This window comes from Motacilla alba, chromosome Z (genome assembly GCF_015832195.1).
Source record: "Motacilla alba alba isolate MOTALB_02 chromosome Z, Motacilla_alba_V1.0_pri, whole genome shotgun sequence".
Classification (NCBI taxonomy): domain Eukaryota; kingdom Metazoa; phylum Chordata; class Aves; order Passeriformes; family Motacillidae; genus Motacilla; species Motacilla alba.
Genome location: NC_052046.1, coordinates 68,549,843 through 68,564,230, shown reverse-complemented (window position 1 = coordinate 68,564,230; position 14,388 = coordinate 68,549,843). Strand labels below are relative to the sequence as shown.

Genomic DNA, 14,388 nt, shown 5'->3' with positions numbered 1-14,388 from the left:
TAGGAGAGAGAATTATATCTCTCTCTGCTCAAAGAATGTAAATACCACAGTACAGTAAAGAGAGATGATAAAAGTGAGATCTGTCTATCTGTCTATCTATTTGAATCTTCCTGGCTCTGCTCCAAAGCAGTTGAAGATGCAAAGCTCACCTAAAGGCATCCCTTCAGGAGAGGAGTAGAGACAAGTTCCATTGACTGATCCTGAGCAGGCAGAGATGTTTCCCCCTCCAGAGATGGTTGTTTTTTCCCCTCATGTTTTCCTTCTCCAGCCTCTTCTGACCTGAAGCCTCCTTTTTATCCTTTAAATTTTTGCATGTCCTAAGGGGGTGGAACTATCCTATGCTGTAGATGGGGTCTGGTGACTTTGCTCATACATGTATTACATGACACATGGTTTCCTTCACTGGCTTCCCCAGGGGTGTGTAAGGGCGTTCATTAATGGACCCTATGGGAGTCTCTGTTACTGCTGGTCAGAATTCTCAGTTGACAAAAGAGGGAGAAGAAACACCTTGGTCCTCTTCCTAATACTGAGGTGGCCATAGAGGCTCTGGGAGCTCCATCAGAGGATCTTTGCACGCATCCTTATCTCCTGAATGACCAGGATTTCTGAGAAGAGCGTAGATGTCAGTAAGGCAGGAATGCTGCTACAGGCCTGAAGAGAATGTGAACTTCAGAAACATGTCTCTCACAAGGGATGAGCTCACCTAGGAAGCCACCTGCAGAGCCAGGATGGAGCTGTGGGACAGGGCTGGCTGTCAGTCACTACTGAAAGACAAACAGGACATGGCAGAAGCAGAGGGAGGCCCTCACCTGACCCTTGAGAAATGCCACACCTTGCCTGTCAGCTGCCTGACAGGCTGTTGGAGCTTCAGTCCCAGATGGACCCTGATTGTAGTGCCAGGGTCACTTTGGAATCTGTGCCTCCCCTTGGGCAGAGAATGACCCAGCAGAGCAGCAGCACAGTGCTTTGGGAACGTGAGGGCCCATCAGTCTTTGGCCCACAAATGTTGTATGGGAAGTTGAAACCCATCTTCTCTTGCTTTCTGTGCAGGTCCTTCTAGAGAAAGAGCAGGAGCAGGTTGCTTCATCAGAGATGCCATGCCAGACTCAGGGAGAGCTGTTCCCAGCCCGAGAGCAGGAAGAGCAGCTCAGGCAGCAGGTGGAAGAGCCCCAGCAGAATGGCCAGGTAAGCCTGACTCGCCAGGGGACAGAGGGAAGGGCAGGAAGAGGGGCATAAAACAGAGCTCTTGGGATTGAGGAGGCCAGGAGTCCCCCAGGCACTGGAAGCACAGAGCCTTGGAATCTGCAGAGATCAGCACTGGGACAGGAGGTTTGCAATGGAAGCAGAGGTGGGTAGGGAAGCAGAAAGAAGTGGTTGAATAAATGTGATTTTGAGGGAGCAAGAGGAACAAGCTGAGCATGATGGCAGCTGCCAGTCACTGGCTGTGCATTTGTGTGTACAGAACATCAAGGCAGAGCCACAAGCAGAGCTGCCCAAAGCTCAGAGTGACATTATGGCACCGAAGAGGAGGAATGAAGAAGACATGGGAAGCATCCAAGAGAAGAATCTCCATCAGCAGAGAGGCGATCAACAAAACCAGGTGAGTGAAAGAATGGCAGCTACTCCACTCATGAAACGTCCTCACCCTTGTTCTTTACAGAACATTGAGAAAGAGCTGCAGGCTGAGCTGCAGGAAACTGAGGCTAGGATGAAGGCATGGGAGAAGAGGCCAGATGAAAAAATTAAAATCATCAAAGAGAAAATTAATCTCCTCCTTCAGGGGCAAAAGGCTCTAGAAAAGCAAGTGAGTGAAATAGCAATAGCCACTGCAGTCATCAAATGGGTGGTTTCTGCCATTCTCACCTTTCCTCTACCGAGCAGCACAGGGGTGGGGTGATGCGTCTAAATGCCATCCTGCTGAGGCCTCTGTCAGAGCTGCTCTGAAGGACACTTCCTGGTCTGCTGAATTTCAGATGTTTTTTTGGACAGTGGGATTAGTCCTTTGACATCTTGGTCAGAAGTCATCCCAAAGAAGTCCTGTTGACTTCTTCCAGATCACCTTGTTTCTTGAGGTGTTTTTGCAGGTGAACATGGTCACTCACATACATTTGGAATATGAGCTACAAGCTGTCTGTATCCCTTGTGAATCTGCTCCTGTCCTGTTCTTTCCCTTTCCTCACAGTCGATGACTCCTGGCTGACAGGGACAAGCTGTAGTCTCTGACTGCTTTGTTCTGTTTGACTTGAGGTGGAAGTGCCACCATCCTACCTGGCAGCCTGCAAAGACTTCCAGCAAATGACAGGCGACCAAGAGCCCCGAGACTGGCGTGAGGCCCAGGAACTGTACCATCCAGAGATGCTGCAGGATGAGCACGTCCCGAGGATGGTGCAGGAAAAGAGAATTCCATGGCAGGAGGTAGAACATTAGAACAAGGAGCTGCAAACGTATCTGCAGGCCTAAGAGGGGGAAAGAAGTCCTTGGGAGGAAGTGGAGCGGTCATTGCAGCAGTCATCCTTCAGAACATGAAACTGGCTATGAACTCGAGTAAAACTAGCCTTTGGTTTTGACCATTTGGTTTCACAGGTGGACATCCAAACCAATCCAGTTGAAGAGCTCTGCATGTGGCTGACAGCAGCTTCCTAAGGGCTTGCATTTCAAATGGGATCTGGGGGCAATCTCTGCCAGTCACTTTCCTGACATAAACTCATTTCTTGTCTCAGATCTACACCGGTTCTGACACAGAAGCTGCTGCAGCAGCAGCAGCAGCAGCAGCGCGGTCCCAAGGAGCATTTGCTCCCCAGCCAGAGAATTGGAGCCGGGACACTTGGTTCACTTCCCGTGCTGACCCAGCTGCTGCTCAGCAACAGGAGATCGAGGATGATTCCCTGGAGCAACGGAGTACGTCTGGTGTCTTTCTTATCTGACGGACAGTGTATTGTATGCATGTGTCAGCATAGCTGTACCAAAGGGTTCTCCTCAGTTGGTGTCACAGGAAGTGCTGGCAGTGCTTCAAGGCAGCGAAAGTGCTCTGGGTGTTCTGCTGCCTCTGAGGGCAGCTTGGACTGGCTGGAGTTTTCCTGGGCTTCCCTCTCTGCCAAAGGCAGAGAAAGATTGTTCCTGGACCAGCAGAAGGCTGTGACTGCTTGAGTCCTAGCCATTGGCAGAAGCCCTGCTCAGATCAGTCTCTTGGAGAACACATCAAGCCCTTTGTGATTCTGCAGCACAACCCAATGAATCTGCTTCTTGCCCATAACAGCTGCCAATGCTGTGCTATCAGATAAGACCTGGTAGGGTTGAGAAGAGGGCCCAGTGGAATTTGTGTCTACCATCACCTGTTGGGACAAAAGGGACACTGATCTGCACCTCAGTGTTTCTGATCTCAAAGCCAATCCTATTGTGTCCTGAATGGGGGCAACAGCATGTTGTCTGAGTGAGTCTCAGGCTCACTCTGGCTTCTTCCCATCAGTACTTGTCAGTGCTCATGCTTGGGCTTTGCCAGCCTTGTTGTGCTAGCTGCCCTGTCCCTGATGGCTGGTGGGACTGCAGAGGCTGGAGCCTTCCTTAGCTGGGAGAGTCCTGCTGCTGCCCGGCTGCTGCAGCACAGAACTGCCTGAGACAGCAGCCCCTTCTCTGGGCCGGCTTCTGCGTCGCACGGCCTGGACTCATGAGAGGGTCAGCATCTCCTGTGGGCAGCTGTCTGTGTCACACGGGCACCTGAGGAGCACTGCTGCCCCCTCTGCCCTTGCCTGCCATGATGAGTTGGGAAGATGGGGACGTGTGCGGTGCCGAGAGGGCGAGTGCAATGGGAGCGACTGATCCGCGCTGTCAGGGTGAAGAGAAGCAGTGGGGTTCTTCACATGGGGCACGGGCCAGGGCATCTTTGAGCTCAGCCTGCTCATAAAAGGTGAGGGTCCTGATGCTGAAAGCCCTGTCAGGATTGGTTATAGCACAAGCTGCTCTGGTTTACAAATGCAGAGGCATTCTTCTGTCAAACTGGTGCAAGGTGGAAAAGATGGGAACACTTGGCAATATTCCTCCTGTTCTGAACTTGGCATCTGTTTAGAGGAATTGATTCTAGACGTCAAGGTGCATTCAATCTTAGCAAGTAGGAAACCTTTTGTTGAATCTCACAGTGTTTATTCCCAAGAAAACAAAGGCACTGTTAGTTCCAGCTCTCCTTAATGTTTCTAGTTGACAAACTTACTTGCCTTGGTAGGTGTTCTCTTCTGGTCTCTGTCTCCTCTGAATGTATCTCCCTGTGCTTCCCTGTGTGTCTGCTGTCAAGAGGTCTCTCACTTTAAAGGACACTAGAAATCAGTCTCTGTGCCAGCCACTTGTGCTGCGGAGCTGCTGTTTTCTTGTTGTTGTTCTTGTTCCTGTTCCTGTTGTTGTTAGCCAGCTGTCCACAAAGGGAGTGCTCAGAGCCCCAGACAGTGGGGCTGCCTTTTGTATCTCCTAGAAGGTGGGATCTCTGCTTTAAAGTGAACATCTTGCATTTTGTTTCCCTCAGGGAGAATGGTGGAGATGGAAAATCCCATTAGAAAATACATTGAACTGGAAAATATTGGCAGTGGGTGAGTCCAAGCAATGTTAATTTTACAAAACTATGCACCACCAGGTTTTTTGCTGGTGGAATAGCTATAAAGTGTGAAGTCAGACAAGCTGCAAATGTGTTCAGGCACTGGGCTTAGATTGTCAGTGCTGATCAGAATTTGTAAGTGTGCTCAGAAGGCATTTTCAAAGACATCTCCATGCTTCCAGTGTCCTGCAGGTCTTAGGCATTTACAGAAGAGATCTCCTGGGTGGGCTGGCTTTCACTGCAAGATCTAAATGGCTTCTCCTTTCTTTGCTGCTATTTTGTTTCTAGGACTTTTGGAGATGTTTGTAAAGCATTCGACACTGCCACAGGAAGAGAGGTAAATGTCAACAGCTGCCACAGACTCTGTCACACTCGAGGGCTTTCCCCTTCAGGTGTGAGCACCTGGGGCTGGAACTTTGGCTGGAGCTGTGCTGAAAAGGCACAAGAAGCACAGAGTGGCACCAGCCTGCAAAACACATTTGGGACTTTGTCTTCCTCAGCTGCCCGAAGGAAGGCACGGAGGGCAGCGCTTCCTTGCAGAGAAGGACGCGCTCACTCGCTCTCCATTGCTAAAACAAAGGGGGTGCCTTAGAGCAACTCCCTGCTCTTTGGGGCTACAGAGTCCTGAATTCTCATTTCTGCCTGCCAGCAAACACTTCTGAAAGTTACTGGTAGTTCCTTAGCCACCTGCAGTGTTGCACTTGGCAACTGCACCTAGGGAGAGACCTGCAAGGCGTCCCTAAAAGCCCTAAGCCCTGCCCACAGCCCAAGATGGATCCACAGAGGATTAAGGCATGGATTACTTCTTTTGAATCCCATACAAAGCAGCAGAGAGTGTGGTCAGAGGTTGGGGTGTGATAGTTGAGGCATAATTTTTACCAAATGGTCAAGGCAAAACATCAGTGGCCACGTGTCCTGTGACTGGCTCCCAAGGAGCAGAGAAATGGGCTTTTGGAATGTCAGTTCCCATTCTGATGTCTAATCACAAGGCAGTTTGGCACAGTTTGGCTGTGTCATTCCAAAATCACTCGCTCCATGTGAGAAATTGTTCTCATGCCACCAGCTTTTAATGTTACTGATTTTCGAAATCATTTTAGGTGGCCATAAAGAAAATAAATCTTCAAGAATTGATCAGAAAGGAAGTAACCTTTAATGAACTTATGGTCATGAAAATTAATAAGCACCGAAACATTGTGAATTATTTAAAGAGGTGAGTGGTTGTTGTTTTATCCCAGCAATGTTTGTTTACATGCTGCAAGCATGCAAAGTTAAAAACCCACTTTGGTCACTGGAAGAAAATAGAGCTGGTAATTATTGGTTAATTATTATTTCTCTACTTATCTCCAGTGGATGGGAATAGAGTGCATTTTGTCTGCATTAATCTACCCTGGCAAACGCAGTTTGAAAATTTTTCAAAAACCTGGATCAGCCCTATCTTACTAATTCAACACCCTGTAAGTTCATTGCCTCCACATTGTTTTGAGGCTTGATTTTTTTCAAATTTTTCTCAGCCCCTTTTAAGTTCTCATAAACCATCCTAGAGAAGATTTCCCTTGGATTGTTGTGCCTTTTCCATTACTGGGCATGCCAGAACGACTAGGTGTTTATTTCTAGAAATAGCATGTGCGACAGATTTTTTTTATCTGGGCTGGTACTAAACTGCACTTTTTGCTTGCTGTCTATCTCTACATCTCCTTTTTCACAGCTGTGCCTTTCTCCTTGAGACTGCACAGATTGCAAACAATGCACAGCCGAGAGGGAATCTTCATTCCTTTTATTCTGTCCTCATCAGAAAGGCATCCAGAAACAACTGTTGTGGTTTCCAAACAGCAACCTAGCCATGCATGTTTATCTCCATGCCCTTGTTTCCTTCTTTCAGCTACCTTGTGAATAAGCAACTCTGGCTGGTTATGGAGTACATGGATGGAGGCACTCTGAGCGATGTCATCAACGAGACTCACATGTCTGAAAGAGAGATTGCAGCCATCAGTCACGAGGTCAGGGATCCCACCTGTGCTTCGGAGGGCTTGGGCAGGATTGTCTGGGAAACAGGGGCTTGGAACTGGAGTGATTTCCTGTGCCAAGCTTTGTTTCTGTGTTGCTGGTATGCTATGGGCAAGCAAAAGCATCTCAAGTGAAAGGCCTGCCAGTGCCACTGCACTCATTGTACTCTGTTCCTATACTCTTAACTTCTTCTCTTGTATTCTCACTCTCTCTCTTGTATTTGTATTTGCTGTTTTCCACCTTGCCTCTCTAAACATTTTTCTCAAGGCTCTCTGCGCTGCATTTCTTGCCTGTAAAAGCAAAGGTGCTGGTGGCAGGACTTGAAACTAATGGCAAAGAAAAAGAGACCCACTTCTCTCAGTCCTTAACTGAAAAGGATAGTACACACAAAAAACAGTGTTTGCTTCAGGAAGGTGACTGATGTAATCCTTCCAAGTCTGTACTGAGGCCAGCAATAAAACCTTTGTCATGCAGCCTCCCACCCAAAAGAGATCCCCTTCACACCAAAGGAGTGACTTTTTCTTTCTTGGCAAAACCCTTCATTTGTCCTCTGCATGGAAAAAGCGCATCCCCTGCAGCAGGAGTCATCCTGGCTGGTTTGCAGGGGACAGTCTACAACAGCAGGTGCTGTTGCTCTTTCAAAAGCTGACATGCCTTTCCTCAGAAAGGTCCTGCTCTGCAAGTGTTGCAGCAGCAAGCTCTTCCTCTCAGTGGCACTGTAGTCTGCCATTACTCTCCATTCCCCTGGGGAAAGGGAATCTTTTAGAGCTGTTTCCTTTCTTGTGTGATGAAATCACATCACTCATTTTTGCCCTCCTCTTTCTCTTTTCTCTCTCAGTGCCTGCGAGGACTGGATTTTCTTCACTTGAACCACGTGATCCACCGAGATGTGAAGAGCAGCAACATCCTTCTCAGAACCGACGGCTCTGTCAAGCTGGGTCAGTATATTCTTGGTCAGGTGCAGCATTCCAGGGATGTGGGTGTGGGGCTGCTTTGAGTGAGGATTCTCAAAAATGGTGCATGGGACACTGTGAGCTGGTGACACAGTTGCAACGTGTACAGAGGTATGACAAGGAAGCACAAGAAGTCAAGAGTGGTGTTGGTCTGTGTGTGTCTCTTCTAGAGGGAGGGAGTTACAAGGCTAAAGCTTCAGAAAAATAAAGGCCACTGCTGGAGGTAGTGTAAAAAATGAGGGGTTTCTTTGAAGTGGCCAATTCCATATTTTCTTGGCTAAAGCCCTGAGGAAATGAAGCAGGGGCTGATTTCCAGCAGATGACACAGTGCATTCTTAGACTGAGAGTGGGGAATTCTTTTGCTTGGTTTCCTAACTGGAGCAGACTTTCATGGTTTGCTGTTTTCTCCACAGCTGACTTTGGCCTCTTTGCTCAGCTCATCCCTGAGCAGAGTAGACGGAGCTCCGTGGCCGGCACTTCTGGGTGGATGGCACCTGAAGTGGTGACAGGTCAACCATATGGCCCCAAAGTGGACATATGGTCATTTGGAATCGTGGGCATCGAAATGGTAGAACGAGAAGTTCCTTACTGGAATGAAACTCCTGTTTCGGTAAGGAGCAAATCCTCACTGATCCCGCTCTCTTTCTCACCTGTTCCACGTTCTCTGTTCCATTGGACAAAATCCCATTGCCATCTGCTGGCAGCACTTCCACCAAGGTCCCCTTCTAAAAATGTCCCTGCACCACATCAGCATCTGCTGTAGATTTGGTTGCATCAGAGGGGAAGTGGAAGTTCAGAAATCTAACCAGTTCGGAAACTTGCCATTTTGGCCTCCAGCCATGCCTGATATTTCTCATTTGCTTTTTGAACCCTGTTGGAGCTCTGTCTCTGAAGGAAAGGAATTTTTCAGTGGAATGGTTGGATGTGTGATAAATATCCTTCAAAATGGAGATAGAATCTTCCTAGTTTCAACTTTATAGAAAAAGAAAAAAGAAAAAGAAAAGGAAGGGGAAAAGGAAAAGGAAAAGGGAAAGGAAAAGGAAAAGGAAAAGGAAAAGGAAAAGGAAAAGGAAAAGGAAGAGAAAATGGAAAAGAAAAAAGAAAAAGTAAGAGAAAAAGGGAAAGAAAGAGGAAAAATAAGAGAAAATAAAAGAAAAAGAAAAAGAAAAAGAAAAAGAAAAAGAAAAAGAAAAAGAAAAAGAAAAAGAAAAAGAAAAAGAAAAAGAAAAAGAAGAAAAAGGAGGGAAAAAACTACCAAAGCAATGCCCAAGCAGTTCTGCTTGCTTTTTCCTTTATTAACCAAAGCACATCAATTTTCCTCCAAACTGTACCATCTTTTCCAAATCATATGGGTCTTCAAAACTTTCAGGTTTTCAAGTCAACTGTACATTGTTTAGTCATGTGTGTGGGTGCCCTGGATAAGTTTAGGATGTGTTTTTCTCCAACTGCAGTTAGAATTGTACACCAAGCCCTTGGCTGTTTCTTGGTACTTTAACAAGTTGATGAGCTTGCAGCCAGGTGCTTGGGCTGGGATCCAAGGTGGGCAGTTGACACCGGTGCTGTGTTGCTCTACCACAGGAGCAGGGCCATCCCTGGCCTGCACAGTTCTAATGGCAGTGAGAACTCCAGTTCCCCACCATGTCTGGTGGCTGAGCACAGCTGCAGAGGGACAGGATAAAACCCCTTTGTGACCTCTGGTGGTGTGGGAAAAGTGAAGAACATTTTCCTCTGGGTTGAAGAAAAAAATAACAGAGTCTCTGGTCACATCTATTTCAGTGCCACCAGCAAAGAGCTGTTACTATTGTGGCAGGCGTTTTCATGGGGTCTCCCAGACCTCTTTCCATTGTTATTTCCGTCTATTTTTTTAGATGGATTCTGCATCTGCATTTTTTTCAAGAGGAGAAAAAAAACTTGATGATTTTTGTTTTATGGAAGCTGTGCTAAAGGGATCAACAAGCACTGCAGAGATTCCTTTCATGTAATAATCCTTGGAAATAGTATAGATAGAGCAAACTCCCCCTTCCAAATAGCCTGTCATCCTGGTGTGAATCCTCAGAGAAGCAAAACGTGCTTTTGGTGATGTGGTTCCCACTAACTAGGTCAGGCAATGAAATCAGCTGCCAAGGCAAGATCTGCAGGATGTTGGAAAAGCTGTGGCTGCGTCAGGTTTGGGTTTTTGGTTGGTAAAGTCATCTCTGGGTCTCTGCCAGGGCAGAAACTGCCTCTGCAGAACAGAGGTTAAGCAAAGGGATCTGGGAGAGCAGTTCCAGATGTGAAAGAAGCAGGTGGAGCCTCGTGTTTCCTTTTTCCCCAGCCTCAACTCCTGATAGCCATACGAGGGACACCAAAGCTGAATCAGCCCAACCTATTTTCACCTTGCCTGCGTGACTTCCTGAGCTGCTGCCTGCAGACAGAGGTGATGTGTCGCTGGTCTGCCACAGAGCTCCTGCAGGTAAAATGCAAAGGGGCTGCAGGTGAAACAGAGTATGAGGGATGGGCTCCTCCTCCACTGAAGTCCAAGGCATCAGATGAGCCCCCTTCCTCCTCACCTCCACTCTTGGTGCTCTTCAAATTAAAACAGTGAGGAATCCTAGACTGGGCTGGGCTGGCAGGGCCCTGTAAAGGTCCTCTGGTGCAAGTGTCCTGCAATGAGCAGGGACATCTTTAAAGAGATCAGGTTGCTCAGAGCCCCTTCCCACCTGCCCTGGAATGTTTGCCTCATCCCTTCCCAGGGATGGGGCACCTACCAGCTCTAAGGGCAACCTGTGCTAGGGTTGCACCATGCTCCAAGTAAACAAGACCTAATCTGACTCAATCCCCATTATATATTATAAATACTATCCCATGTATTATTGCGACTGACCCTGTTAATAAAGGTGTCTCCTACTTTCTGAGAATCCCTTTTGAAATACTGGAACATAGCAATGAAGTCTCCCTGGGGCCTGTTCTCCTCCAGGCTGAATAACTACAGGTCTCTCAGCATGCCCTCAGAGGAGAGGTGCTCTGTTTTCTGACTGTTTCTGTCGCCCTCTTTTGTAATTTGGTGGGGTGTTCAGTTTTATCTAATTGCAAAAGAATTGAAGTTGAGCTATTCAGGGTACAGGGACATGAAACGGTGGTGGAGGAGCCCAAGGAAGCCAGTCCCAGTCAGAGATTTGGCTGTGGGCAGGAGGGGCTGTGGGGGGCTCACTGTGGGCCTCTGAGGGGCCCTGCTTTGTGCCCCCCAGCCCACTCTTAGGGGTTTCTGGCACGCAGACAGGGACAGCTGAGAGGGACTTGTCCCAGCCCCATCTGCTGCCTGGCACACTCAAGCAGACGGGAACTGTGCCAGGGTTACTGCCAGGTGGTGTGGCAGAGAGGGAACTGCAGCACCCAGTGCCACTGGGCTGGCCCTGCTGGCAAGGAAGGTGCCGTCCAGCACAGGAGGGGCAGGGCATGCAAAGGTAGACACTGCTCTGTCTCCCTGTGGAAATTAGCACAGTGCCTGTAGATCAAAGACAGGGACCAATGTGAGGCTTTGGAGTTTCCTGAAAAGAAACTCCAAGGACAGAAACACCGTTTCTAGAGCACTGGCAGGGCAAAAATCCCAGCGAGATGAAGACACCTGGAAAAATGGATGAGTGGGATTCTGGGCCAGCTCTGCCTGTGATGGCAAGGTCCTGCACAAAAGATGGAGGCGCAGATGGTCCCATTGGTCTCCTTTCTGCATCCTTCTAGGAGCCAGAGCTTCCTGTGAAGCACTAAGCTTGGAAAGTCATGGTTCATTGGTTTTTGTTGATTTTTTTTTTTCCTTTGGGCAGCATCCATTTGTAACATTTGCTGAGCCTGCATCCAGCCTGGTACCACTGATTGTTTCAGTGAAGAAGAGGAAGGAAACGAGAATGTGACAATCATCACATCAGGACCATTTATTCCTCAACCACTTTAGAGTAGTATTGTAGGTTAGAACTAAGGGTTAGGGTTAGGGTTAGTCTTAGGGTTAGGGTTGTTAGGGTAGGATTGTCTAATAGGACTGCAGAGTAGGATTGGAAATGAATAAAGTTTCTGAAACCACAACTCACCTTGAAGATTCCCTTCCTTCTCACTCTGTGAATAAGCCTGAGAACTCCTTCTGAATTGTCTGTTGTTTCTTAAAGGTGGAAAGTGACACTTACAGTGTCTTTGGCACAGTGTGAAAGTGGGGAAGGCTCTTTTTCATTCATCCTCTCCAGACCACACTGCCTTTGTAATGTGGCCCACTGGTCTGGTTTTGGCCAGCTTGGTACTTCTATTTGAGGCAGAAAGGGTAATGGCATTTGCAGGCAGAACCAAAGAATGAATGGGGCAACCCGAACACCCTGTGTGGATTCAGGCCTTCAGTTGCGACTGGAGAGCATTTGGGCTCCTGCCACTTGGATTGGTATCCCTAAGTGCAATCTCTTTGGCTGGAGGAGAGCCTTGCTCAGGTGAGAAAGCAGAAAGACCAGAGAGGCTGCTCTGGAAGGTCTCCTGTGGTGCAGAGCTGCCAGCGGCTGTGAGGTGAGAGCGGGCCCGGCCTTGCCCAGGCTGGAGCCCCAGCAGAGCCCCGGCAGAGCCCGCAGCAGCCCGAGCCTGGGCAGAGGCGGGCTGCAAGGAGGCCCTTGGAGCTGCAAGAGGCAGCAGCCGGGCCCTGGTGCCTCTTCCTGGGAGTGGGCAGCTGCAGCAGGATTTCCTGTGGGAAGAGGTAACACTGCTGACATGGCCTTGGACTCCAGGGGCCCATGGCTGTGCCCCCCAGCACAGGGGTGTCACCCATGGTGGGGCACAAGGGGATGGGAAAGGGCATTAGAAGGGAGAGAAACCAGTGTCTAGGGACTATGTGAGGAAAATAACAATTTATTTCCTTTTTATTGAATAAAGGGTTGCAAGAGCCCTGCTAGAGCTGCTGGTGGATTGGCCTCTTGCTGGGGCCCCTCCTCTTTTTTTTAGGGGCTGAAAATATTCAGTTGTAATTTGCTTTATAGAATTCTTTGTCACTGTGGGACTGGAAAAAGATCACAGGAATTTCTCCCATCATAGGTTTTAAAATATTTTTAAATGTTATTATAAGGACTATTTGGCAACATTTAATTTTTGCTTTCTGTGTAACTTTATTAAATCTGTACTTTAAAACAAGTGTTACCTAGCAGGCTTTCAGTCCAATTACAGCAGTTGCTTTTCAGCAGGCTGATTTTCCTGTAGGACTAGACAAGGAAAGTAACTTCGGAAATTGAGTTTTCCACATTGTTGTGGTGTAGGAATGGTATTGCATAGTTTAGTGCTCACACTGATACACCTCAGACCATGTGCCACTCACTGACTTCCCCACCACTTTCCCTGTGGCAGGATGGAGAGAAGAGCACAAATAGGTAAAGATCATGGGTTGAGATAAGAACAATTTACTGGCAACAGCAGTGAAAAAAGAACACAAACAGTAATAACAACACTAAAAGCAGAGTGTACAAGAGGGGAACAATTCACACATGATCATTCATCACACAGAACGTGGCAAACCCCATGACTCGCAGCACACCACTGAAGGAAGAACAAACCCCTTCCATTTCTCCCTGCCATGTGGCAAGTGGTATCAAATTACCCCAAGGCCCTGGCTGTGCTCCACCTGGCTGCTGCAAAGATTTCCTTCCTGGTCGGATCCAGGACACAGGATCTGCCCTGTGGGTCCTGGCTCTTGCTCTGAGTGAGAGACCCCCATGGCATCTGCCCCAGCAAAAGGGACTTTAGGACAACCTCTCACTTATTGACATTACCCCCTCTACCCCCGCCCCACCTCCCTTTTTTCCTCCCGAAAACTTTCAACAGAAGTAGCACGTAAGTACAGTTCTGCACATACTGAACTAGCAGGAAGGTGTGATAAATAGGTGTGATTTGTGCTGACAAAATTGAAACAGTAATCAATATTGATACAGTAATTAAATTTGGAAATAATAAAACAGTTAAAAGGTAAATGCTAAAAAAAGGAAGGGGGAGGAGAGGTCCCCCCCTTTCTCCTGCAGATGTTGAGAACAGGAAGAAGCAAGAGATAACTATTACTAAATTTATCTGGAAGAGAGGAAAATTTGGTTGGACACCAGGAAAATGTTAATTATATGAGATTTATTGCTTTAATGTTGGAACATAATATTGGCTTATATTATGTTAGCTTTGGCTTATACTATAGCAGCTTGGTGCACATGTGTAATCCAAAAGGTGAAATAAAGGACACCTGAGGAAGAGGATAAGCCTTCTTCAAGATGACCCCCAAAGAGTGGTGTGACCACCGAAAAGGATGGTGGAGCATGCGTGATGAAGGTGATGATGAGGGTGGAGATACAAGTGTGACAAATCCAAAATGGGAGGAGATGGTGATGACATACAGCATAAAAAGGGGAATCATAGCTTGATAACCTTGTACATGAGATGGCAGGGGTCCAAAAGCCCTGCACTCCGTACTCCGTGCGTAGTTCACGCGGTTATTTTTTGTTTGCTTATGCACTATCATAAGAACCAAATTATCCCTTATTCTAACCAAAATATATTGTCAATATTTTGAGTGTATTCAATTTTATATATATTAAGCTACTTAATTTAAATTGCTGCTACATTTAATTTTGTTTGGTTTCTTTTTTAATGGGATAATTGGGCAAACATAACAAAGGTGACCCACATGTCGCTCTAGGCACATGTGTAGCAAGGACAAAGAAAGTTTTTGAGGGGCTGGGTCTCAAGGCATTCACTCATGCAATACGAGCCCTGTTTCTCAGAGGCGCAACCAACAGTGAAGCAGTCAAGCATGGAGAACAGGGGGATCTCCTGAGCCAGGGAAACCCTGGAGGGAGCAGAGAGATGCAGACACTG

The 14,388-nt window shown here is 47.5% G+C and overlaps 1 protein-coding gene across 1 annotated transcript; it reads left to right on the top strand.

The window, feature by feature from the left end:
• Positions 1-620: 620 nt before the first annotated feature.
• LOC119696074 (serine/threonine-protein kinase PAK 3-like) lies at positions 621-13,487 on the top strand. Its single transcript, XM_038125591.1, has 10 exons — positions 621-626; positions 1,051-1,185; positions 1,463-1,600; positions 4,511-4,574; positions 4,868-4,916; positions 6,459-6,576; positions 7,422-7,521; positions 7,950-8,146; positions 9,851-9,988; positions 11,337-13,487. The coding sequence occupies exons 1-10, from the start codon at positions 621-623 to the stop codon at positions 11,421-11,423; spliced, it is 1,032 nt and encodes a 343-aa protein (XP_037981519.1). The 3' UTR covers positions 11,424-13,487.
• The last annotated feature ends 901 nt before the right edge of the window (positions 13,488-14,388 follow it).

Bases quoted from the DNA above. Each gene is read 5' to 3' on its own strand.
- LOC119696074 (XM_038125591.1), top strand. The intron at 1,601-4,510 runs GTGAGTGAAAGA...TGTTTCCCTCAG, and splicing joins GAGGCGATCAACAAAACCAG to GGAGAATGGTGGAGATGGAA. The intron at 4,917-6,458 runs GTAAATGTCAAC...TCCTTCTTTCAG, and splicing joins ACACTGCCACAGGAAGAGAG to CTACCTTGTGAATAAGCAAC.